Raw genomic sequence first — 25,264 nt, 5'->3', positions numbered from 1 at the left:
GTTTTTGTGTGTGTGTTTTTAGTGTCTCCACTAAAGGCTTTTCTTGTCTATTTCATGCCTTTATTAAGAGTAAAATTTGATATGTTTTGTAAAACTTGAACCAAAATTAAGACAATGCACTTCTACGTATTCCCCAAAGTCTCCTCTCTGAAATTCCTCTATCCACCCCATCCCTCTGCAACTTCTGATCTGCTTTCTGTCATTGTAGATTAGTGTGCAGTTTTTTAGAATTTTGTGTGGAATCATACACCATGCACTGTTACTGGTGGGGGTGTGGCTTCTTTCACTCAGCATCGCTATCTTGAAATGCATTCACAGCGTGTAGCTCGAGCATCATTTCTTTTTATTGCTGAGGCAGCTTGTCTAGTATGGATGTAACACATATACTGTGTTCACCTTCTCATGGACATCTGGGTGTTTGCAGATTGGAGTCTTCCAAAGCAGTTGCTCTGAACCTTTGTGTACAATCTCTGTTTGGACATGTGCTTTCATTTCTTCTGGGTACAAATCTAGGAGACTCAATGGCTGGTTTGAGAACTGTGTGTTCATATATATATATATATATATATATATCCTCACCCGAGGACATTTTTGCATTTATTTTCCGATAGAGCAGGAAGGAGAGAGAGGGGAAAAGAGAAAGAGAAACATCTATGTGAGAGAGACACATTGAGTGCTTGTCACCCACATAACCCCAACCGGGGCCAGGGACAAACTGCAACCGAGGTATGTGCCCTTAGCAGGAACTGAACCCAGGACTCTCTGGTCCGCAGGCTGATGCTCTAACCGCTGAGCCAAACTGGCCAGGGCAGGAACTGTGTGTTTAACTTTTTAAGAAACTGCCAAACTTTTCCAAAGCGGATGTACCATTTACATGGTCACCACGTGTGTCTGAGTTCCAGGTCATCTACGTCTGTGTCAACACTTGGTATGGTCAGTCTTCATTGGAGCTACGCTAGTGGGCGCGGGGTGTTATCTCATTTGTAGCATTTCCCTAATGACTAATGGTGTTGAGCATCTTTGCATGCACTTTATCTGACATTGTATGTCTTCTTTGGCTGTTTACATTTTTTTGCCCATTTTTTAAATTGTTTTTTGTCATCTTAATATTCAGTGTAATAGTTCTTTATAAGTGCTACATAAAAGTCTTATGTCAGTTATATGTTTTGCAAATCTTTTATCTCAGTTTATGGCTTACCTTTGCAATTTTGTAACAGTGTCTTTTGAAGAGCAAATGTTTTTATTGTAATGAGTTTAGTTCATTGATTTTTCTTTATTGTTGGTGCATTTTGTCATATTCAGATCTTTGCCGAACTCAAAGTCACTGAGATGTTTCTCCTTTCTTCTAGTTTTAGCTCTTACATTTAGATCTTAGTTCATTTTGAGTTAATTTTTGAACGGTACTAGGGTCAAGGGTTTTTTGTTTGGGTTTGTTATGTTGATTGCTAGTTTTTCCAGCACCCTGTCTGAAGACGCTGTCATTCCTCCATGAATTACCTTTCTACCTTTGTTGAAAATCAGTTGACCATGTGTGCATAGTTTATTGTTGGACTCTTCTGTTCCATTGATCTATTTTTTTTTTTTATCCTCACCCGAGGACATTTTTCCATTTTTTGTTCAGATAGAGTGGGAGGGAGAGAGAGGACGAGAGAGAGAGAGAGAGAAACATCGATTTGAAAGGGACACATCGAGTGGCTGCCACCCGCACGACCAACCGGGGCCGGGGACAAACTGCAACCGAGGTACATGCCCTTAGCGGGAACCGAACCCGGGTCTCTCTGGACCGCAGGCCAACGCTCTAACCGCTGAGCCAAACCGGCCAGGGCTGATCTATTTTTTTAATTTGAATTTATTGGGGTGACATTGGTTAATAAATCATTTATCTATATATCTCTCTACTGATACCACATTGTCTTGATTATTGTAGCTTTATAATAAGTCTTTATTCTTCTTTTTCCAAGTTTTGCTTATTCTGGGTCCTTTGAAGTTTCATTTAAATTTCAGAATCAGCCTGTCAATTTTTACAGAGAACCTGCTTGGATGTAGCTTGGGATTATGATACTCCATAGAAAACCATGGCAAACTGATATCTTAACAATATTGAGTCTCCTGGTCCAGGCAAACCGTTCATCTTTCTCTTTATTTGGATTCTGTTTCGCTTCTCTCAGCAATGTTTTGTCGTTTTCAGTGTCTAGATTTTGCATATCTTTTGCCAAATATATCCGTATTTCACTTTTTTTTTTTACTCTATTGTAAGTGATGTTTTTAAACTTTTCATTTTTCATTGTTTGCTGCTAGTATATAGAGATACAATTGCCTTTTTTTTTTTTTTTTTTTTTAATATAGATTTTGTATCCTGATCTCCCTTTAAAAACTTACTTTAACAGGGCAGAAGCCTGGACATACTGAGGTGCAAGGTATTTGCATGATCTGATAAGTGTTTAAAATGGCATGGGGAACATCGCATCTTTTCCTGTTTTAAGTCAATAACACATTCCCTTAGCAACCCTGCAGTCAGCTGTGGCTGTCAAGTCTGTCAGAAGACTTGGGTGGTCTGGTGGGGTGGTGGGGTGGTATGGTGACTCGGACCCTCCGGACCCTCCGAGGCAGTGCTTTCTAGGTTTTGGGGACATGCTTGAGGGTGAGTGAAACAGGTGGCAATGCATGCAGCCCCTTTAAGAGACCAGGGCCAACCAGCCATCAGGCCACTGGGGAGGCAGCCCAGGAGATAAGATAAGGCCCCTGACTGGTTTAAGCCCAGGTCCTGAGCCACAGTGGCTGGACTACTGATAGACAAACAGGAACCAGCAGTGATAAGGAGAAGGTGCCAGCGACTAGACCCAGGCTGGCCAGAGGTGGAACAGCCGGATGATCACCCATTGGGACCTGAAAAGAGAAAAGAGTATTAATTGTGGGTGTCAGAGTGAGGGCATTTGCATTCTCCTATTGTATTGATGATCATGGTTTAAAATCCCTACTAGACTGCATTTAAAGGCTTTATATGTAGTAAATGTTCAATATATATGTTTATTGAGCTCTTAATGGTCTTTCTACTGATATCGTTATGCTCTAGTGAGATGCTCTGATATAGGGGTTGGAGACTACCTGATTGTTTGCTCATAGAAAAATCCTGGCAAGGACTAACCCTGAAGAGCCTGGAGCTGCTCATTTGCACATATCTGCATAGATCTGTATGCATCCTACATGTAGATACTTTTATGCTGGATTTAGATTTCCCCAAGTCAGCTGCCTATTTTTAAAGGGATAAGAGGGGGATCTGTGTCTACCCATTTCTGCCTACCTTTCATCAGCATCCTGCAAAGATGTAGAAATGATTTCCTCTACTTTGAAACAGAAAGACCACCTGTGGCCACATAGTTGCTGCAGACATGAGCGATCCTTTGCCTGTCAAGATGTTTCCCTTCTTCCTTTATGTTTCATTTCCTAGTTCCACTCTCTGAACTCCTGAGTGAGACAGGCAGTTATTGAGGCCAAGAAACCCTCCAGCTAAACAGCCAGGAGCTGAAACTGCTTAGCCGCCTTCCAGGCTTGTGCACTGGACCTGGGCAGAGGCACCTCCACCAACCTGAAGCCCTCCTCCCTCTGCCTCTGTCCCAGGGCTGGGAATGCTCTACCTTTGTCTGTTCTCCCTCCACCAGGAATAAATAAAAATATCATCCCCTCCCCCAGATCCCAGCTCCTTCATTGGCCCTTGAAGCAAATATTTCATAATGTGGGCTCATCCAATTGGGCATCGTGCCAGAGCCAAGCACCTCAGGTTGCGAGTGTGCTCCAATCAGGCGGGGAGGCCGGGGTGGGACTAGAGGGCTCCTCTGCACATGGGAGGCAGCACATTACTCAGGTGCATGGCGTCAAGGTGGGAGCCGCCGCTTCCTCGCTTCCTCGGGGCTGGGAAGAGGGCACAGGGCAGTCCCCCAGCTCGCTGGAGACAACCCAGTGCCGAAGGGGTTAAGGCCAGTCAGCATGTGTGGCTGTTAATGATTGTTACCCCCCAGGGACCTGGTGAGTATTAAAGGGAGACCTTTTTCCTATTCCTGAGTGTGGAAGGAGTCAGGGCGCCAGCAGAGGGGCAGCAGCATCGCTCGGTGAGTGAGTGGTCAGTTATCTGTCCACAGGCTGTTTGTCTGGGTGGCTCTGGAGCAGGTGAGGGAACACTAGATATACCCATTTCTTGAGCTGGAGCCTGCTTTTGTTACAACTGGATACAAATCCTCAGCTTGGGGCCAGATTCCTGTATCATTCCTATTTAGTACCAGGAAACCTTCAGGATTGTTGTAGTTCAAGGGGGTGAACTGCTTGGCACAGAAGCCAGAGATACACACCATTGTCTGTTCCGCTGCGGAGACAATGGTTTTCTGTCGCCACCCTGCACAGAACTGCAGCTGCTGCTCGTCCTCCGGCTCCGAGCCATTGTCTCCGGCGGTTTCCTGGGCCGGCCACGGAAGGGAGCTGGAGGGGGCACCGCCGGAGGAGAGGGGCTGCGGCGTCTGGCCTGTTATCCCTTTGCTTCAGGTGTGGAGAAGTGGAAGGGAGTGGGACGCAGCGGGTGGGGGGCAGTGCAGAGAGTTTGGGGAGAACTCTGAACTCATTAGGGAGACAAAGTTGTCCTTTGGGAGCAAATGAAATCTAGCAAGAAAGGGCACTCATCTTTTGGGCTCAGGTGTCCGTGGTCCGCTTTCCTCAGCTTCCCAATTAGGACCCTCATTCCCTCAACCTGCGAAACACTTGTGCTGTTTGGCTCTGGCACCTCCGAGCGACGGGTCGGACTTGTGCGGGTCGTGGGCAAGAGCTCCCTGGCTCTGTTGCAGGAGATGGATTAGACTGCCTTTTCCCAGCTGATGTCTCTGTGTGTGTACTTACACATGCACGTGACAAAACATCAGGGCCTGAAATGTTGACTTTACCCCCTCCAAGCCAGGAGCCCTTTTGTCCTCTGCCTCTTTCTTGGGAGGAAAAAGGTTCGGATGAGGTAATGGTGATGTGAGGCGGCCCTGGAGGGGTCTGCTAGGGAGAGACAGGGTGCTCCCTGTGCCAGTCTTGAAGGCAGATCTGAGAGATAGGGCAAACCCACCCCCGTGGCTGGCTTTTTCTGGTGGCTGGACTGCCCTCTGGCAAACAGAAACCAGGCACAGTCAGGGGGAGGTGCCAGGCCTGAGAGCCGCAGGGCAAGAGCAAAAGAGCCGAGTTTCTGGGCAAGCGAGCCAAGCAAGAGGGGGAGGTAGAGACTGGGGGAGGAGTAGGGCCACCTGTACTCTGCCTGGGGTTGAAAGTTAGCTGCAAATGTGACCAGCTCCCAGCAGCAGCACACCGAGGGACTGGAGCACCTGCTCAGTGGCCCCACGTGCTTGGAAGGACTTGGTGTGCCACTCTGCCGTTGCCATCCTGAGATTCTCACTTTGCAAGGGGGCCTGCGTTTCTGTTTTGCACCAGGCCTTGTGGATTACGTAGCCTGTGCCATCCCCAGGCCCAGCCAGAAGCTGCAGCAGCAGGAGAGTTGTTCATGTGCTCCAACAGGTGTAGACGGATGCACCTGTTACTCAGGTGTCACTTACCAAGACCGGCTCCGTCCTGGCCCAGAGTAGCACGCACCCCTTTCCCTTTCTTCCTCCCCACTGGCCTCCCAAAGCATTCTCTTCCTCCTCGTCACAGCTCATCTTCCTTCAAGCCGACTGCATGGCACGGGGACAAGGGAGGGAGCAGCAGTGTCCCTTACTTGATACTCTTTCTCCCCCCTTTTTTCCTTCCTTCCCAGGTCCCCCCTCCCTTGTCTGGGCTCCAGGCTGGGGGCTAGGCCTGGGGGTGCCTCTGTCATTGTTCTGATCTTTCCTCCCTCTCTAAGCCACGGCTCTCCATGAACACACTGTGACACCGGCTTCACGTGCCATTTGTGGGCACAAGTCCCATTCATGTTGGGTGGGTGCTGGGGTGGGGACAGACCTCCTCTTTCCTCTTCCTCCCTCCGGCCTCAGCCAGAAGTTGGCCAATAGCAGAAAAAAGACAAGGCAGGAGGTAGGGACATGCCCCAGGTCTCTTGACTTTTTCTCCTGAACTCCTTCCCGGTTTCCCCCTCTCTCCCCCCTCCCTCCTCGAGCTGCACCCTGACCTTCCCAACTGCCTCCCTTCACCCCCCCCCCCTGCCCCCAGAAGGGCTGTTAGTAACAACAGTTTTAAACACTGGAGGGGAGTCTTAGTACATATACTATTTAAAAATGATGGATTACCCAAATTACTCTTCATTGGACTTTGAAATGTATCCTTAGACTTTAGGTTTTTAACGTTTTTGCTATTGTTGTTGGCAGGAGGTTTCTCTTTCCTTTTGGTTTCACTGAGGACAGTAAGGGCACATGTGGTTCCCGAGGACACTGAGCACACAGCCGGTGGAAGGACACGCTGGTTGGGAGTTATGTACGTCACAGAATCCGAAATATTAGAGCTGGAAAGTGGCTTAGAGAACATCTAGCCCAGCGCTGTCCAATTGACTGTCCCACAGGGGACATGCTACGACGGCTGTCCAGTGTGTGGCCACTGTGGCCTGTGTGGCTGGCGCGGCGGAGGCACTGGGTTTTCGCTTTAATTTTCATGAATGAATTGTAAATAGCTACATGTGACACATGGCTACTAAATTGGATGGCACAGATTTGAGATAGTGCTACCTGTTTTATTTTATTCCTTTACTGTATTAACGATTGTAATATCAGCCACTTACTGAGCAACTATTGTATGTCAAGCATTCTCCTAGATTGGCAATTTTCAGGTGTGCCACAAGAATTTTTAAAACATGCGATACCTGTCCGGCTGGTGTGGCTCAGTGGTTGAGCGTTGACCCATGCACCAAGAGGTCACCAGTTTGATTCCTGGTCAGGGCACATGCCCAGGTTGTGGGCCTGATCCCTAGTGGGGGGTTTGCAGGAGGCGGCCAATTGATGCTCTCTCTCATTGATGTTTCTATCTCTCTCTCTCTCTCTCCCTTCCTCTCTCTCTAATATCAATAAAGAAAAATAAATAAATAAAGGCTGGGATTCCTTGTAAAAATAAATTAATTAATAAATAAAACATGCGATACCTGACTGTTTAGTCAGGGGCACTGACCTCTTTCCCCTTAGAGTGTCAAATAAAAAAGTGACAACAGTCAACACAACAATAGCTCTCTGGTGTGAATGCTGTGTCTTGAACCAGAAATATGTAGGTCATATAATTGAGTTGCATCTTATTGGTCACATCGCATAATAAGGTTGCACCTTATTGATTAATTCTTGGTACCAGAAATCCTTATATACAACTATAGGCACTTGCTTTTTAAAAAAAGTCACTTTGGAGCAAAGAAGGTAGGCAATTACTATTATTATTTTACCGTAAGCCAATCAAAGTTTTACCAGTTTTTTTTTTTTTTGGTATATTGGCAAAAAACATATTTTTGTCAAATTGGCAAAAAATATTTTTGGTGAGCCGCAGGATATTAATAATCAGTTTGTGTGTGCCGTGAGATGAAAAAGGTCGACAATTGCTGTCCTAGAGGCTTTAAATGTGCTCCTGTTTAATCCTCCCAACAGCTCCAGTATCACTGTTACAGATGCAGAAACTGAGACCAGGAAGGTAAAAGATCAGTCCTGGGGAGCCACAGAGACTTCTGACTCTGGGAGTCCTGCCCTCCCCTCCCCTCCCTCCTGACGGATAATCTACCACCAGTCCATTCTCTGTCTTCATCAGATAGCTTTCTTCAAATGTTCTCCAAGACCTTTCTCTCCCAAATCTTCCTTTTCTGCTCTGCAATGTCAGAGGAGCTCATGATGATTGTCCTCAGTCCACAGAGGGAGAAGACACCAGCCACTGTCCCCAGGCATAGCTGTTTGCTGGCTGGTTCCCCTGGTGACCCTTGTCTCCCAGCTCCTTTTGGATCCTCCCTGCAGCAGATAGCGATCCAGGACATTCCTCTGCCCCCAGAGTCCTTGGCAAGCTCCCCAAGTACATGGGAAGTTCCAGACTCCTCAGTCCTGACAAAGATGTTCAGAATTTCCCATAGTCCATGTGTGTCCCCGCTGGCCTGTTACTCCCAGTCAAGGAGGGACAAGCAGCTGAGCATCCCTGGGGCCACGGGACAGACTCTCCCTGTGCCCCTAGGAGCAACTCCACCCTAGAGCTTTGCTGCCATCTTGTCTGCCTCTGACCCTCACCCACGCAGCCCCCCGCCCCTGCCCCAGGTGAAGGCTCCTTCCTCCAGGAGTAGTCACCCAGGCTCCTGCTCTCCCACTCCCATTGATTTATTGCTCTCCTCTTCCCCAGACAAATCCTATGCTTTATAGTCTCTTATCAGAGTCTGGCGGCCAGTGGGGAGGGGGCAGGAGAGGAGGGCCACAGAGCAGATGGAGAGCCTGCCCTTGGGATCCCGTGAGAGGAATTTGAGGCTGAGCTCTCCTGCTCATAATTCAGCCTCACAAAGCAGAGTGGCGCATGTCCCCTCCCCCGACTTGGTCAGACCTGGCCTGCCTGTCCAGCCACTCCAGCGGACAGTCAGTCAGCTCCTGCTGCGTGTGAGGTGCTGGCCAGGATGGAAGCAGTGTGGGTGTGCTGTCCCTCACACCCTGTATCTAGGCAGCACTGCCCCCACACCACACAGACCTGCGCCCACAGGGTGCCAGTGGCTTTCCTCCGTGTCCGCCCAGCAGGCTGTGCAGCTAGAATCACCCTGAACCGTCACGCTCTCTTCCTTTGCTTTCCTGGAGACGAGGAGCTCAGGTGGGCAGACGGAAGGGACGCGGGCAACCCAGGAGACGGAACTTTGTCACCTCTCCTGTCCCTCAGAGCACCTCGGCTTCCCGGACTCAAAAAGGGGCCTCACCTTCCTCCCTGCAAGGACCAGAGACCAGGTCCGTGAGTGCAGTTCTTCCCCTTCACTCTGTGGCCCCTGACAGCATCATCTCCTTTCTTCCTCTGCTGTCTCGTCTGGAGGGACATTTGTGTTGTCTACTGAACAAGACATTCCTTATTATCATTGTTTCCTTCTTAATAGGAGGAAACTAAGGCACAGAACAGCTTGACCCGCACAAGTTGCTGGATTGGGAACCAAGAAGGCATTTGTAACATTTGAGGGTGTGGAACGAGGAACATCAGCCCAACTTCATACAAACACTTACTTTGTAAATTTCTTCCTGCGGGGTGGGGTCACTGTTCTCTGTGGGACACCAGGACCAAATCTGCTGAGCTAGGAACGGATGACCTTCCAGGGCCTGGAAGTAGACAGCTGGGCCGCCTCAACCTCTGAAGGGTAGGGGGTTGGGATTGGGCTGGAGCAGGAGCAGGGGGAGGAGGGGTAATTAATTACTGCCCTGCCCTGTTACCCCTTAGGACTCTTTCCCTGGGGCGGATTGTCAGGAGCAGGCAGCTTGGAGGCTGAGGTGGGGGCACTGGAGCCTTCCTCTTTCTATCTGGTTCTGTCTGGCTTGGCGGGGGTGGGGGCACTGCGGGGAGGGCTGAGAGAAGGAAAATGTGGAGCTGGAACCCCAGGGAGTTCCTGTTCCTCCCTCTTCCATTTCCCTTCCCCGCTCCAGGGAACAAAACAAAAGCACAAGGACTGGAGGGAGCGCGAGGTGCCCAGGTAGCTGGGTGGGCCCAGTGTACGGGGTGTGGGGTGTGAGGAGGATATGGCTTCTTCCTGCCCATGACGACCTCTGGGCCCCAGAACCACCACTTCTAACACTCGAAGGGACATCCATGTTTAGACATAAGGAGTGGCTAGCCCAGGAATGACATTCAGTAATGTATCCATCATGACAGACACTGGCCTGGAGTCCTGGAGGGCCCTGTGGTGTCTCCGATCACCGGCCCGTGCTGGGGACACTGGAGAGGTCTGGTGGAGTAGTTCTTTACCAACCAATAAGGAAGAAGTTCCACATTTTAGTAACTGGCATGGCAGCACTGAATATCCACCTTGGTTATCTTCATTTTTCAGAAGACAAAGGAAGTCATAAAGTAAAATAATCAGTTTAAAGATGAGATAGTCCAAGTTAGGGTAGAAGATTCCCCACAAAGTTCCCCTGAGAGGTATTCATGTTCCCCCCATACACACACACACACACTTAACACACATACATATACATACACATACACATACTACACATATTATATACAGACACATGCATACATTATAGACATACACATAGACACGTCTACACTTACACATACTACACGTACACCAAAACATCACACACATATACATATACATATATTACACAGGAAGGCACAAATTTACATGTATAAACAATAGACATGTATATACACATAGACATGTGCATATACTATGACACACAGACACACATAACACACATACACACATTTACGCATACACACTAGACACATAGACACATACACACAACACACACATATACACACAGACACTACATATCTAGACATACTCATGCATCACACACACTACATACACCCACACACAGACACACTGCACACATACACGCATACGCACATTCACCATACACACAGATATATACACAGACACACGTACCCAGGCACACAATGAACCGTTACCCTGATTAAAGAGTACACGGGCCCTCCCACCCGCACCTTGCTGCCATAGGCTTTCTGCTCTCCTGTTATTGGAGTAAACGGGCGCAGAGGCCCAGGCAGGGTTAGGGATGATACACGGAGAAACGAGGAAGGACATCCACGCAGCAGGGAGGGGAGGACACCTGGATCTGGCCTTGCTGTGTGATTTCCATCCCTTGGCTCCTGGGCCAGCTCCTGTGCTCTCTGCCTGAGGTGAAGGCCCAGCTCCGATGGCTTCCCCAGGCCCCCCCGACTGGCCACGGTGCGGTGGCTTCCCCAGGCCCCCCCGACTGACCACGGTGCGGCGGCTTCCCCAGGCCCCCCCGACTGACCACGGTGCGGCGGCTTCCCCAGGGCCCCCCTGACTGGCCACGGTGGGTATAGAAATGTGTTTGGCCCTGAAGGCAGGGAGGGGGTGTGGGCGCAGGCGGGTTAAGCAGGAAAGAGCAGCTGTGTTTTACCTAGCATTTTCGGAGGTCCAAGTTTGCTTGTGGGAGGACATCCTCTTCTCGCCATTGTGGCAGAGGAAGGGGGGGGCAGGGGAGAGAAGAGAGCAGGAGTGCAAGTACAAAAGTGCCCCCCCCCCCCCCCCCCCCCCGCCTGCAGGACTGGTGTTGGATCTGTGGCAGCAAAAGGACAAGAGGCCAAGTCTTTCAAGGGGCTCCTCACTTGCAAATGCCCACAGGCGCCACCAGGGCCTGACTCGCTTAGGCCTCTTCTCCCATGCAGCAGTCAGGAGAACAGAGGGACTCTGGCCGGGAGGAGTTGGCTGGGGAGAGCCTGTTTTCCTAGGAATGACTGGGGGAGCTCCAGGAAGCAGGCACATCGGGGTTGTTGGAAATGTAAGCCTAGCTGGTTTTTAATTGGGACAGAATGCCGGAGCAGATAAAGTGCCTTGAAAATAATGATGAGATCCAGACTGGGAGGTAGAGAGAAGAAGCCAAACCTCTCCCCACTCTCCCCTCCTCTGCTGGCAGCAGAAATCCTCCCTGGAGTGTGGACAGTGTTGGCTTGGAATTTGCCAGCCGGGGAAAGAAGGAAGTGAGAGGGATGGGCCCTAGGCAGCCCTGCCTCCCACTCACCTCGCTGTCCTCTCCATCTAATGAGCTGTAATGCCAGAAGCCAAAGCGTTCTCAGCATGGGGAAGCCTGGCCAGGGCTCAGTCTCTGTCAGCAGATTCTCAGGAGCTATGGAAATGAAGCAGCTTGGTGTTCGGTAGATAACCAAGAGGGGCCCAGGGGTGGAAGGAGTCGAGTGTCTTTCTCTAGTTGTTTAATATTTATCGCAGTGGGAGCTCTGGGCATCCAGCCTGGGTGTGTGCGTGTGCAAACATGCATGCCTGCGAAGGGTCGTGAAGATCCAGGTTGAATTTGCTGCTTTTCACTGCGTCGGGCCAGATGTCACCCCAGATAGATGCTGATTCTTGGGGAAGGCGATTGGAAGCAGTACACGGTTATCTCTGCAGTGAGGCTGTTACTAGGACAGCCTTCGAGTGTCTCTTGAACTGTAGAAAAGACCCCAACTAGATGGAGAGACCGAGGCCTGGAAAATGGAGAGGATCTGCCTCTTCTCTTTGTTGTTTATTGGTCTTGGCATTTCTGGAATGCCAGCCCCCTCATGCCCAGCCTTCTAAAGCCTGAGGCCACGTGATGTCATTTTCTAGCTCCGGCACCTGGCATGTTTCTTTCTTTGTTTTTAAGCAAAATGATCATAACCATGATCTCTTATGCATAAAACATTTCACATTTTGAAAGTTTACAGCTATTATTTTATAAGATCAGACGGTGTCTCATTTTCACATGAGAAAACGGAGGGCCAAAGAAGTCAAATCAAAGTGCTAATTCATGTTGGATCGTGGACCAAAAGCCTGGGTCTGTCCATTCTCTTTCTGCTGATGGCACTGCCCCGGGGGCCACCTTCATAGGTACAGTGGGCAAGGTGAACACCCAGTGGGCAACCCAGGAGTTTAGGGGTGCTCCTGCCTCCATCCCCAAATCTACTTGACTGCCTTTCCTTGGTGGCATTTGAGAGGTCCATCTGGAGATGCGTCCCAACCATTTGTCCTTGAGAAATGGAGCCCCTTTGTCATCCCTAAAGAAGGGGCAGAGGAGAGTGAAACTGATTACCTCTCCTGTTGCCTTTTTTAAATATTATGCACCTGGTTAGTTCTTCCTGCTGTCTCAACTAAAACGAAAACCTGCCATTCTGTGCAATTTAGTGGCAAAGGAAAAGAACCCCGGCTATGCATTCTGCGTGCTGCGTGCTGTGTGCTGCCGTAACCAAGGATTCCAGAGGTCTCAACAGGCAGGGCAAACCCCCCATTCCTGTGCTGTCTTCACCGGGCACGGGAGAAGTCATTCCACTTGCAATGTAAGCAAAGGCTGTGGGAGGCCCCTGAGCTCAGCTTGAAAGGAAAGGGGATATCTCTGCTTCTAGGGGAAGAAAACTCATTTTCCCAATGCATCTCCACCCCCTCCTCCTGTGCAGATGAGCTTAATTTTCTTCCCCTCCTAATGAAGATGGCTCAAAGCCAAACTATATTCAAGGGGGAGTTAGGCAGGGGAGCTGAGTGAGGGGATGAGGGGGGCAGAAACAGTTTCTCTCAGGGAGAGGAAGTAATTAATTTTAAGAGAGAGCAGAGAAAGGGAAGCTCTTGGTAATAGAATGTCAAACTCCAAATGCAGGTAGATAAAAATTAAATCAGAGTATGGAGAGTTTCTTTTGTTCATTCATGCACTCGCTCATTCATTCAACGGATACTTACGGAGTTCCTACTGAGCATAGGCAGAGACCTCGGGTGAGCATCAGGAGAAAGAGCCCAGCTCCCCATAACCTCAGCAGGGCTCCGGTAGCTGGACAGGGCGAGTGTGGCATCTGGAAACTGAAGCCTCTCATCATTAGGACAAAGCATTTGCAAACATACCACTAAACGCCTGAGTATATTGGCCTTTTGAATTTAGGATTAATTGCTTAAATATCAGCAGCTGTCGACCCCCAGCTAGCTCTGACTAGCTTGTTTCATTATGGGTTAAATAATAATGCTGTCCATTTGCTTTTCTGTTCACTGATTGCATTGTTCTCTGCCCAAGTTCTATCCTCAGTCCAAAACATTAGATTAGCCCCTCCCTCTCAGTGTCTGTTGTGACATCACAGAATTGCCATAACAACAGACTATGATGTCAACAGAATGCCTGGTGCCGCTAAAAGGAACCATGCTAGTCAGAGAGGATTCTGTCATCCGAAGACAAAAATGGAATCATCTTGAAAGCAAGCCAGAGGAACTGAAATTTGGTATCAAAAAGAACATCTCGGCAGCCTAAGACAACATGGTCTGGAGCCTTCTTTGCTAGAACCCTTTACAAACAACCAAGGCACTTAATGAGATTGTTTGGAGAGCCAGTGGGTTTGCCTGGAGGTGGGGGAATGGAAGAGATGACCTTCAGGGGCCCTGGCCGCCCGAGGACCCTAAGTCACGGAGGGCATTCGGAGAAGGGAAAATTCGACCGTCTTCGATGTCTGGAGACTTCAGGGGAATGAACGACAATGCAGATCTCCTTGCCCTTGAGCAGATTTGACAGTTGCCAGCTGGAATTTATCATATCGCATCTGGGAAGATTTTCAGAAATAAACACATGAGCCCCATTTGCTGCCCTCTTCCTAACAGGCTTTGGAGAGGAGCTCCCCTTCCATTCCTCCCGAGCCAGGAAGCCAGTTCTTGCCCTAGGTCTGGCTCCAGCACGCCAGCACCATGTGCTCGGCGTGCTCCTCAGCGGGACCACCCCGCGCGGCGGCAGGTGAGCTGGGGTGGCGCTGAAAGGAGCCTGTGGGGCACTTGGCAGAGAAGCTTCGCTCATCCTGCTCCTGTCCAGACAGAAGAAGGCTGGGCCGGCGGGGAGAGGAGAGGAGACTTAATCAGCCTCAGCTTCCAGGCAGCGTGGCAACAAGAGCACGTGAATCCAGAGCCTCATTTAACCCTTGTGCCCACAGAATCAAAGCGTCTCTGGAAAGCAAGTTGATTTCATCCCAGGGCCTGTGTTTCTAGGCTGGGCTTCGGAGGCAGGGAGGACTGTGTTCCCGCAGGTCGGCTGGCTGAGCTGCTGCCATGCAGATGGGTAGGCGAGCCCCAGACTCCTCCACCTGCCCGGCCGCTCTGTGTCCTTAGCTCAGTGAGGTCGCACTGCCTGGAAGTTGTACACCTGCTCCGTGTACGCCTGCCTCTCCATCTCAGCATTTTCTTCTTGGGGACTTGGACTGGGAGGATTATCCCCTGTTCGCTTACTCTGCTGGGAGCACTCTGCCGGGCTGAATGCTGGGGAGCCACGGGCCCCCTGGGGCACCTGGGCACCCCTCCCACCACCTGAGGAGAGTCCTCCCCCTTCCCTCGTGCTAGAGCCAGGAGGAGGGGGACCAGCAGTGTCTGGAGCTTGGCCAGGACCCTGCGCGGGACTGAAGGACTTACTGCTCAGAGGGATGGTAGGAGCAGGGTGGCTGGTAGGTCCTCTGAGGCTGCCGAACAGGGACAGAGCTGCCAAAAAGATGTTGAAGTTTCGTGCTGATCGCCGGGTCAGGTAGGGATGTCTTCAAGGGACACAAGCCACGCGCAGTGAGAGCAGGCAGACTCGGCAGCTCCTGGGATCCGGGGCTTCAGAGTGTGGGGTCTGCCTGACCTGACCTGGAGGAGGGAGAGTAGCTAGGTCAATGACTGCTGCATTGCAGTGCTCGCCAAGGGGAAGCTATTTTGAAAGTGGTAGTGTCGGGGTGGAGAGAGGACGTCATTTGTAGGGGTTGCTGGGTAGGAGAGTCTGGGCAGGGAGAAATCCGCCGTGCCCTGGAAGAAGTGTGCCAGCTGACTGTGTGTGTGTGTGTGCACTAGTGCCTGCAGGCAGGGTTCAGCAGAGTTAGCACAGGAACATGTAGAGCAAAAGGGGACTGGGGTGGGAGGGCACTGGGAAAAAGCAGACTTTGGCACCTCAAGGACCTTAGTTGTCAGACTGCCAGGCCCTGGACCCCCAGTGGGGGCAGAGCCAGGGATGAGGGTGACTGTACACAGCTATCCTTCTTTGCAAAGATCCCCTGTGGTTAAGTTGAAGAGAGCATCCTGGTTGGACCTGGCAGACAGGGAGGAAGAGAGATGGAGAAGCGGGGAGCAGGTGATCAATATACTAGTGTTAGAACCCAGGCCAGGTGGCCACTGGCCAGATGTAGGTTCCTGGCCAGCAAGCCCAGGCTGCAAAACCCGGATTTCCCCCTAGGCTATAGCTACCGCCCACCATGCTTCTGTCTACTACATGTCTTTGAATTGGATCTGAACATGACTGGTTTGGAAGCTGAGAAAATATCTTTGCTATTATCTTTAGCTTCAACAGACAGCCCAAGGGCTGGGATGTGTCCGGGGTGATGGAAAGGAGTCTGCTAAAGGTTATTTTCCTTCTCTTGTGCAGCTGAAGGGACCAGACTAAAATCTCTTTCCTCTGGCACTAGCTGACTAGCCGGCCCCCTGCTAACGTGACCGGCCGGTATCAGAACCACAGCCTTGACACAACCTCAGCAGGCTCTGTCCAGGGGTGGACTGAGCCCGCTCTGGGGTCTCACAGTGTCTATCTCCTGAGGGGTGGGTGGAGAGGACCTTACACTCTTCCAGCCCCCCACTGGCTGCATGCTGGAACCTCCTACAACTTTCCTGCCAGGTGGTCCCCTCTGTGCAGAATCCATCTCAAATGGCTGCCATTTGTGGCTTAGACCTACAGTGTACCAGCCCCCTCCACCCCTAGACTCTGTCTACTGCCCCTCTTCCCCATTTCCCCAAAGAGCCCCCAGGGAACCAGCCTGACATTCAGTCGGCCAGAAGAGCCCCAGAAGGACTTTCCAAAGGCGCCTCCACAGTATTGCTCCCCATCTGCCTCTGCACAGACCCCGCCCCCTGCTGCAGGCCCCCCTGCTTCCTGCAGTCTGTCCTCACGATACCCCACCTCTGGGCTGCACATCCCTTAATTAGACCTGACTGTCGAGCCAGCACTGAACCTCACTGCTTGACAGCTCCCGAGGTCTCAGCAATACCCAGTACTCTCAGCCCGGGAGACCCTGCACTTTGAGTGAGGGTGGGTCGCAGCCCGAGCCCAGCAATGGGGTTTCTGGATCTCTCATTTCACTTAAGGAGATGGAACATGGAGCAGCAGAGGAAGGAGTCCAAGGTCATGAGAGAATTCTTTCAGCAGAAATGAGTGAGCAGTTTATGTGGAGCGCCGACTGGCATCGTCTCTAGGAGAGAACACACCACGTGAAACCCTCACTGCTGGAGTCACCCCCCCGACCCCACATACTGCCCAGGATGACCACCGTCCCGTCACTCCCAGGGCCTGCTCACCCTTGGTTGTGTCTCTGCCTTCTTCACCTTGACCACAGCTCTGTCTCTGTTTTGCCCCTGCAGCCACAATGAAAGACGGAACACATTTCTACACCCAGTGACCTGCCAGGTCCCAGAAGAAAACAAAAAGTTTGACTTGAAAACGTAGGTTTGCCCCACTTACTGCCTGACCTTTCCATCTTTAACTACGCCCACCCCGCGGCCACTTGGAGGCTAGGGAGGGAGATGGGGGAGGAGAGCAAAGGGGTGTAGGTTCACTCTCCTCAGTTCGGAGGACTGGAAGCTTCTGAGACCCTCCGGCTGGACACCGCCGTCCACTTCCCCTAAAAGGTAGCAGACCTCAGGTTGGTGCATCTCACAGACTGAGCTACAGGAGTGAGACAGGTCAGCTTGGCACATCACCCAGGCCCTCTGAGGGGAGCAGGGAGGGAATCTGATACGACCATGCGAGCCAAATGCGAATTCCACTCGCTCTGCATCTTGGCTCCGTGAAAGAAAGAAAAAAGATAATTAAATGACTCTTGTCGTGTACTGGGCTGTTGTGTCTTTTAGATGAAAAGGAAAAGGAGTTCCCGAGTCCTAGGGATGAGGTTTTCAAAATAAATTTACAGGAAAGAAAAAGGAGACAGTCCAGGATCACTGGCATATGACCTCAGAAGAGCTGAGGGAGTAATTGAGATGACCTCTTGAGAGCACTCAGGGGATCTAATTTTGTGCTGATGTTGGAACAGGTAGCCGGGTGGGAAAGGGGTGGTGGTTTCCATTGTTTCTTGGTTCTGAATAGTCTCTTTTTTCTCTCCTGGTCAACTTGAAATCAGATCGACCTTGGACATGTCCAATAAAGCAGGTGGGAAACGCCCGGCTACCACCAACAGTGACATCTCCAACCACAACATGGTGTCCGAGGTCCCTCCGGAGCGGCCCAGCATCCGGGTGAGTCCAGCCTCCAAGGCAGGCTGTTGGTCAGGAATGGGAAACAGATTAGCCCGTCCAGCAGTGTCTGCAGGCTCCAAAGAGCAAGTGTGGTGCTCAGACCAGAACTTCATAGAAAACATCATCCAGACCAGCGGTTCTCAACCTTGGCGCCCTTAGCATTTTGTCTCGGATAATTCTTTGCAGTGTGAGATTATTCATTATGGGATGTTGAGCACTACCCTTGGCCTCTACCCACTAGATGCCAGTAGCACCCATCCTTTGGCAACCAAAAATGTCTCTAGACATTGTCCTATGACCCTTATGGAACAAAATTGCCCCACCCTCATTAAGAACCACTGATCTAGGGGGACAGCAAAAGAAGAATAGCTCATGAAGGACATGGCAGTTGAGAGCTCAGAACGGGAGGAGGAAGGAAGAGGGTCTCAGGAGGAAGAGGTAGTCCGGAGAAGAATGATGAGGTCTTACTTAGATGAAAATGTCCATGGGGTTTGACAACATTGTAGTAACTGGATGCCTGGCTGGGGCAGTTCTAGTGGTATGATAAGAGAGGAAGACAAGCCAGAGAGGGCTAAAGAGGAGGTAAAAGGGGAGATGGAGAAACACTGAAGAGTAGAAGCAGTTCTTCTAAGAAACTAGACCATCAATCTGTGGTGGTCTCATCATGCAATGGAGTACTCTCCAAAAATTAAATGGACTAGAACTGTATGTATTAACAAGGATAAGTCTTGGAAACATAATGTTGAGTAAAAAGCAAGTTGCAGAATATGAAAAAAAAAGTCATTTATGGAAAGTATACAAACATGAAGAGCCATACTACATTTTTATAGATAAATAGGCAAAATAAGCATATAACCATGGACGGGCAGGCTAGTTTTGGGTCAGTGGTTGCCTGTGGGAGGAAGAAAAGGTAATGAGTTAGCAGAGGAGCTTAAAGGGAGTTTCAGCTCTATTTGTCATGTTTTATTAGAGAGAAAAAAAAACCAACACGTAGTGATTTATTCCCTACTTTTCTAAAATGTTTGAAATATTAAAAAAAAAAAAAAACTTTTAAAGATCCTGGACTGTTACGGGCATTGAGGGGCAGAGGATGGAAGCTTGAAGATGTGTAAGATGGAGGGAGGTTTTCTTGGTTCATTTTGTCTCGTTTCCAGATGTTAGGAGCAGGAGTGGAATGGCCCAGCTGGTAGGTTCAGGAGAAAGGGGATAGCCATGACTGTTTCCATGGAGACAGGAATCAGATGCAGAGGTGCTGTTAGCCTGGATAGGGGCAGGGTGTTCTTCCTGAGACTGCATGAAAAGGGCATTTGAAGTTTGGGAGGGGGTGAGTTCTAGGACGTCAAAGACATTCTCACCTGACGTCCTCGACTTTTGCTGGGGAGTAGGAGGTAGGGTTTTCTGCTGAGAGAGGCTGGGCGGGTGGAGAGGCATTGGGGGATTTGAGAATATGCCCGAGGTTTGGAGAACAGGAGCAGAGGTCAAGAAGGGACGTGTGAAATATTGCTCTGTGGTGTCAAAAGGTCGTCTGAGGTCATAGACTCAATCTGTGTGGCTCCAGTTCCCAGGTGTGGAGGTTTCCTCCAGCATCGTTCAAGGCCTGGCCACGGAAGCAGGGAAAGAAGGTGGTTGGACTGGCCTAAGGCTGAGGGCTGCCACCCGCAGTGGCAGAAAGTCAAGCAGCCTAGAGTATGGGGGTCAGCAGAACAGCTGGAGCATGGACTGTGGAGAGCAGCCTATAGGCTGCTGAGCGGAGGTGAAGCTACGACAGATGATGGACTCAGAGGAAAGGGAAGAATTTGGGAACTTGCCTATTCTTAGACTTCTTCACATGGCTCATCTCAGCCACATATGTGGGATTTTACTAGTAAAGTTTAGAAAATAATTTTATTTCCCAGTTTTGGGGGTACTGTATAATAAAGCCAAATTTCTTCTTTCTTTCCTTCTACAAGTATTTAGCAATGCGTACTATAGCCAGATACCTTGCGAGGCTCTGGTAACAGAGATAAACACAAATTCCTCCCTGTGGAAGGAGGCGGAAGGCCACCAGTTCCACTGCAGTGTGAAACAGTCAGACTGTGAGAGTGGGTGGGTAGGAGGGGGCAGCCAACTGCTTGGGGGGGGGGGGCAGGGAGGTTTGTGGAGTGTGGGGATCTGCACTAGGCTTTAAAGAATGAGTTGGGATTTGTAGATAAGGGAGATGGGGCTCCCCACCCCCTGTGGAAGGCAAGAGAGCCAAGGGATCGGGGGTGGAAGAGGAGCACAGGATTGGGCATGACCAGGGCACGGCCTGCCTGTGAGCCTGGCAAAGTAGGCTATGGGCCCTGCCCCATCTCGTGGTCTTGTCCTTGTGTGCTGTGCTGAGGAGTTTGAATTCCATTCTAAGTGATGAGTGGTAGTGGGAAACTGTAAGAGAGGGACGTGCTTATAGCGTGTTTTGGAAAGATAACGTGAGTTCACGGCAGAGGCTGGACAGCAAGAAGAGATGACAACCTGTGAGAAAACAAGTGAAATTTGAGAACTTTTAGGAAGAGAGCCTCCTTAGTCCTGCATAACGACTGTAGAAAGGGATGGAAGGAGAGTGTGAGGTGTTCAGAGCTCCGGTCTGGGTGACTGGGAGGACTGTACCCTTCACCAAGAAGGGAAATACTGAAGCACGGGTGTGGTTAGAAAGAGGATGAGTTTGGTTTTGTACTTTCCTTAGTCCTGTCTGGACAAGCTGCTCCCAGATGAACCAGGGCTAGGAGAGAGGTTAGAGATACATCAGGGCATTTTCAGCATATTGCCAGTCGATGAGATTATACAGGCACAATGTTGAAGGACATGAACGAGAATAAAAGATTAAACGTGTGGCTAAGGTCCACCAACGCTTAGAGTAGAGGCGGAGACAGAGGAGGAGCGGCCCCAGAGGGAGGGGTTGGGAAGGAAGCAGCATCACAGAAACCAAGAGTTTCCAGAAGGACAGTAAGGTCCTTTCCAGTACTTTCCAGTAGTGATGGTCTGGGCAGCCTCACCTCACTGACATTGCAAGAGCCATTTCAGAAGAGGTGGAGGAGGGCTGGGAGTGAATGAGGGGAGAGGAAGTCAGGACGCTTCCCAGCAGCCTATCCCTGAAGAGGAAGAAGGGAGGGAGGGAAGGTGCTACTTGACAACAGGTGTAGGGTTAAGGGGACATTCGGGTGGATGTGGGGGGGAGTGGGAGAGAGAGATGCTTTAAGATGGAGATACCTGAGCACGTTTGCTGAGGAGAAGAAGCCAACGGAGAAGGAATAGTTGAAGACAGATATGAGAGGCGATTATTGTCGATGGAGCAAAGCCTCAGAGGAGATGGTGGATTAGCTGCGTTGGCCTTAGAAAGGAGGACACAGCTTCTTTTTAGACATTGGAGGGAAAGAGGCAAAGACAGGGTAAGGGCAGTCATTTTCTGGGTAACAGTGTGTGAACTCGAGGAAGTGCGTGTCTGCTGACCTCATGTTTCTCTGTGGAGGCGGGTCCAGGTCCACCGTGGGGAGTGCAGAGAAGCTGCGGGGCTTGGGAGAAGGTGGGGTACGGAATGGGGGTGCCCTCTGGGGCTGAGCCCAGCTGGGCGTGGGGACCATGGATCTGGGGTGGCCTCACCTGTATTGCAGTGATTTTTCAACAGCAGCACTGTAGTCTGGCTGAGTGCAGGGAGGGTGGATACTTTGGATTTTAGAGAAGATTGAGCAGAAAGACAGTGGGTCGGTGTCTGAGAGGGCTGTTGGTCTGCCTTACTGTGGGGCCCAGTCTTCGTAGTCAACCCAGGGGGTGGCTGATGGGTTCAGAAAGAGCAGGAAGAGTTGAGGCGCCAGGGGTGCCCGTGGAGTAAGGGAGCTTGTGGAGCTGAGTCAGGGAGAGGGAATGCCCGAGGCTGGAGTGTGTGATCAGAAGGCGGGAATAGTAGAATCGACGATGTTGCTGGCGAAGGGGCTCAGGTGCTGACCGCTCTCAGGCCTGGCCCTGGGAGTCTGTTGCTGGGGTGGCGGGGGCGGCTTTGGAGTTGGGGACGGCGAGGTTGTATGAAGTTAAGGCATCGGGGCGGCATTCTCAAGAACAGTGCCACGGGGACGGTCAGACCGAATGAAGAGGATGCCTGGCATGAACGAAGGCTCTAGAAGCTGATAGTAATGAGAAGGACTAAATGGTGGGGAATCAGTGGCGCTTCAGGAAAGAGAGCCCGATGCCAGGCTGTGGAAGAGTGACCGCGCCCACACGGCGGTGAGGAGCTAGAGCCCCCGTGGGAGTGTCCCACTCGGGTGTGTTGGACATTGACAATGCACAGGACTCTGAGAGGGTGGTGGCGTTCTGTGGGTTCCAGGAAGCATTATGAAAGAGGCGGGGGGTAAGGACAGTAGAAGAAGGGATGGCCCAGGAGTGAAATAAAAGCTCGTATTTTCTCTTCAAGAAAACCCCCAAGGCCCCCCTGCTGTCTGACGGGCAGCACTCTTATTTGGAGCCCTATTTTAGAAATCAGAAAAGGAGTCAAAGACTTAAGAGCCTGTGCTCTTGAGTTAGTAACAGATTCAAGATTCACACGTGGGCCTCTCGGCATGAGGGCACCTGGGGGTCACCCCGGAGAGGTTCAGCTGCTCCCCTGACAGTGGAGCAGACAGCTGGAGAGGGAGGGCATCAGGCCTGCTCCTCTGTGCCTCCCCAGGCCACCCGGACATCCCGCAAGGCCATTGCCTTTGGCAAACGCTCACACTCCATGAAGCGGAACCCCACCGCACCTGTCACCAAGGCGGGCTGGCTCTTCAAACAGGTGAGGCCCCCTGCCATTCCGCCCCCATGCCCAGCGCCTCCTCCTCGGGGCACTGCTATTCCTCTGCTCCCCACTGTGCGTGTCTGTCCGGCGTGTCCTCCCATTCCTCACTGGGTGTGTCTCTGTGAATGAAGCTTCTAATTCTGTGAAAGCTCAGAGATGTCAAGTATCTTCCCAAGATCACACAGAAAAAGTAGTGTCATATTTGGGAAGCCGGCCGGATCTCCTAGTGGGCAGATGCAATGATTTTGAAATATTCTAGGTCACCCACCCTATATGTCGCCCATCCTCAGCTGGTCCCCCTTGCTATAAGGGTGGTGGTGGTGGTGTCTCCTTTAAGTCTAGGGTCCAGCAATTTGCCCCATTGGCCTTGCCATTGTCCCTGCCTGCCCTCTGCTCACTTCGTCTGGCTCATCTCTTGTCCTTTTCATCTTCCCGGGGCCAGGGGGCTTGGAGGCCCAAGATGACAGAGCTGAAGGTCTCAGGCAATAATCCAGTGTCAGGCTCCTGCATCGAAGGGGGTTGCTGCCACTTGTTAGTGGCTGAGCTGCAACCAGAGGCAGGATATCCTTATGGTTAGTGCAGCGCGGTTCGCATGGCATCCCGCCCCTCCCCAGCTCACAGCCCTCCTGTCTGCTCTGCCCCGTGCTCCGCAGGCCAGCTCTGGGGTCAAGCAGTGGAACAAGCGCTGGTTCGTCCTGGTGGATCGCTGCCTCTTCTACTATAAAGGTGAGCTTGCCGGCGGGCCTGTGGGAGGCCAGAGTACCCGGCACTCTCTCGCATTCTGCCAGACCACTGCGAGCCCGCCCCCTGCAGCCTGGAGCCCGCGGCTGGTCTTCCTCCTGTCCCGTGGAATGCGCCACTGACCCAGGAAGGCAGCCGTTTTGTCCCTTTGGTTCGCTGCTGTGTGTGCACGGCACATAGTAGGTGCTCCATCAATGTGGAATCAGTGAACATCCCCAGCTTCTGCCCTCTTTGTCCACCCAATAGTCACCCCCGACCCTCTTCCAAAGAAAAAGGAAGGCAGAGATCTGATCACACTGGTACAGCAGTCTCTAGGAAGGTACTTTTAAAATGTACACAGCAACACTGTGTCGAGGGGGTACAGAGGGAACGTGCAAGGGGATGCCCGTGGTGGTCCTGCCGCATGGGCGCAGGGCACTGGGTAGAGAAGGGTGAAGTGACTTTGCAGGAGAGACTGTTCCCTTTTCCTCCGTGCCCCTCCGTGCCCCTCCGTGCCTCGGGAATGGCAGAGCCCAGACTTCTTTGGGCCCGCATGGAGCAATTCAGTGAATCATTAACTCTGGCAAACAAAGGTTGCACCCAGGGACACCTCCTCCCCACCCCCAATGCTGCTATTCCTGTGCCCTGAGTTGCTGCCACCTGAACTCTGAGGAGAGAGATCAGGAAGGGACTGCATATACAGGGTCCAGTCACAGGAAACCCCAAGACTGGGGGTGGGGAGAATCTGCCCAGGCTGGGCCTCCCAGGTAGAAGGCCACACTGGCACCAGCGTGAACAAAGTTGGGGCAAGCCAGGCTCTCTTCAGAGGGCATGAGGCAGAAACAGAAATCTGTACACTTCAACGGGCACTGCTCTGGGGGTCACTATCCACTGAGAGATGCTCTCAGGAGATCCCCTAAACAGGCCTGGACCGCACCAGGCAGAGGCCTGTCCCCTCCAGGAGCTGACCGCCTCTGCTTTCCTGAAGAAGCCCTGGGGCTCCAGCCCCAGTCCCTCCTGCTCCTCTGGCTTAGCCCTTCTCTGGACACCATGCTGAGGTCTGCACAGGAAGCTTGATGTGGGGCCAAGTATCTTGTGCAGGTGATGAGCAAGAGGAAAAAGAGAACTAGTGGAGTTTGTAAACCATAAGAGATTTCTTCTGAACCCTGTCTGAGGGTGTTACAGTGTCTCCAGCCCAGGGAATGAGAAGCTATTCTGGGCGAGGGGGAGTGTCTTGCCCATGGCCTCATGGTCGCCCTCATCCTGTCCCATGGAGCAGCCCCGCCCCTTTGGCCTCCAGCTGACAGCTGGGGGCCCGACTAGCTAATCCATCAGGCTCCTTTGGAGATCCAGGATGAATTATGTAACAGCCTGATTGTTAGCCTGATCCAGGGACCAGAGGCCAGGAGGCCACGCACGGGCAAGTCCTATCTGGAGACATGGGGACTGTAAAGGGTGTGGGTCTTCGTCCAGAGAGGACGAACCCAGCTGCTAGGTGCCTGGGAGAACCTTAGAAACAGGCACCTTAGAAAGAGGATCCAGAACCAAAGAGGGTCCACTCTCCCACACCCCATCCCAATGTCTTGCTACGTATGTAGCCGTCAGAACTGTCTTGTGTTGGACAGGCACTGTGGGGGTCCCTATCCAGTGAGTGGCGAAGCATGATAGCTTGGGAGTCAGACCCCTTGGGTGCAAAGACCTGTCCACCATTTTCTACTTAAGTAACGTTGGACAAATTACTTCACCTCTCTGTGTGTCAGCCTTCTTAGCTATTAAATGGGGATAAAAACTACCTGTTCATAGGATTGTCGGGAGGGTTAAATTCATGGAGGCATTTCACTTAGAACAGTGTCTGACGCAGAGCAAACACTCCAAACCATGAGCTCGAATTG

General features: G+C 51.3%; 1 protein-coding gene across 4 annotated transcripts in view; it reads left to right on the top strand.

Annotated features, from left to right (window-relative positions):
• PLEKHA6 (pleckstrin homology domain containing A6) overlaps positions 1–25,264 on the top strand; it is a 120,314-nt gene that overhangs the window by 60,093 nt on the left and 34,957 nt on the right. For all 4 annotated transcript variants that reach the window (XM_036273360.1, XM_036273359.1, XM_036273358.1 and 1 more), the window contains exons 2-5: positions 17,003–17,083; positions 17,758–17,872; positions 22,545–22,649; positions 23,306–23,378. In XM_036273360.1, coding sequence (XP_036129253.1) covers positions 17,771–17,872; positions 22,545–22,649; positions 23,306–23,378 — 280 coding nt within the window. In that variant the 5' untranslated portion in view covers positions 17,003–17,083; positions 17,758–17,770. The remainder of the gene's footprint in view (positions 1–17,002; positions 17,084–17,757; positions 17,873–22,544; positions 22,650–23,305; positions 23,379–25,264) is intronic.

Source organism: Molossus molossus, unplaced genomic scaffold (assembly GCF_014108415.1).
Source record: "Molossus molossus isolate mMolMol1 unplaced genomic scaffold, mMolMol1.p scaffold_m16_p_20, whole genome shotgun sequence".
Lineage (NCBI taxonomy): Eukaryota > Metazoa > Chordata > Mammalia > Chiroptera > Molossidae > Molossus > Molossus molossus.
The sequence above is the reverse complement of the archived record's forward strand: the minus strand, read 5'-3'. Positions and strand labels throughout refer to the sequence as shown.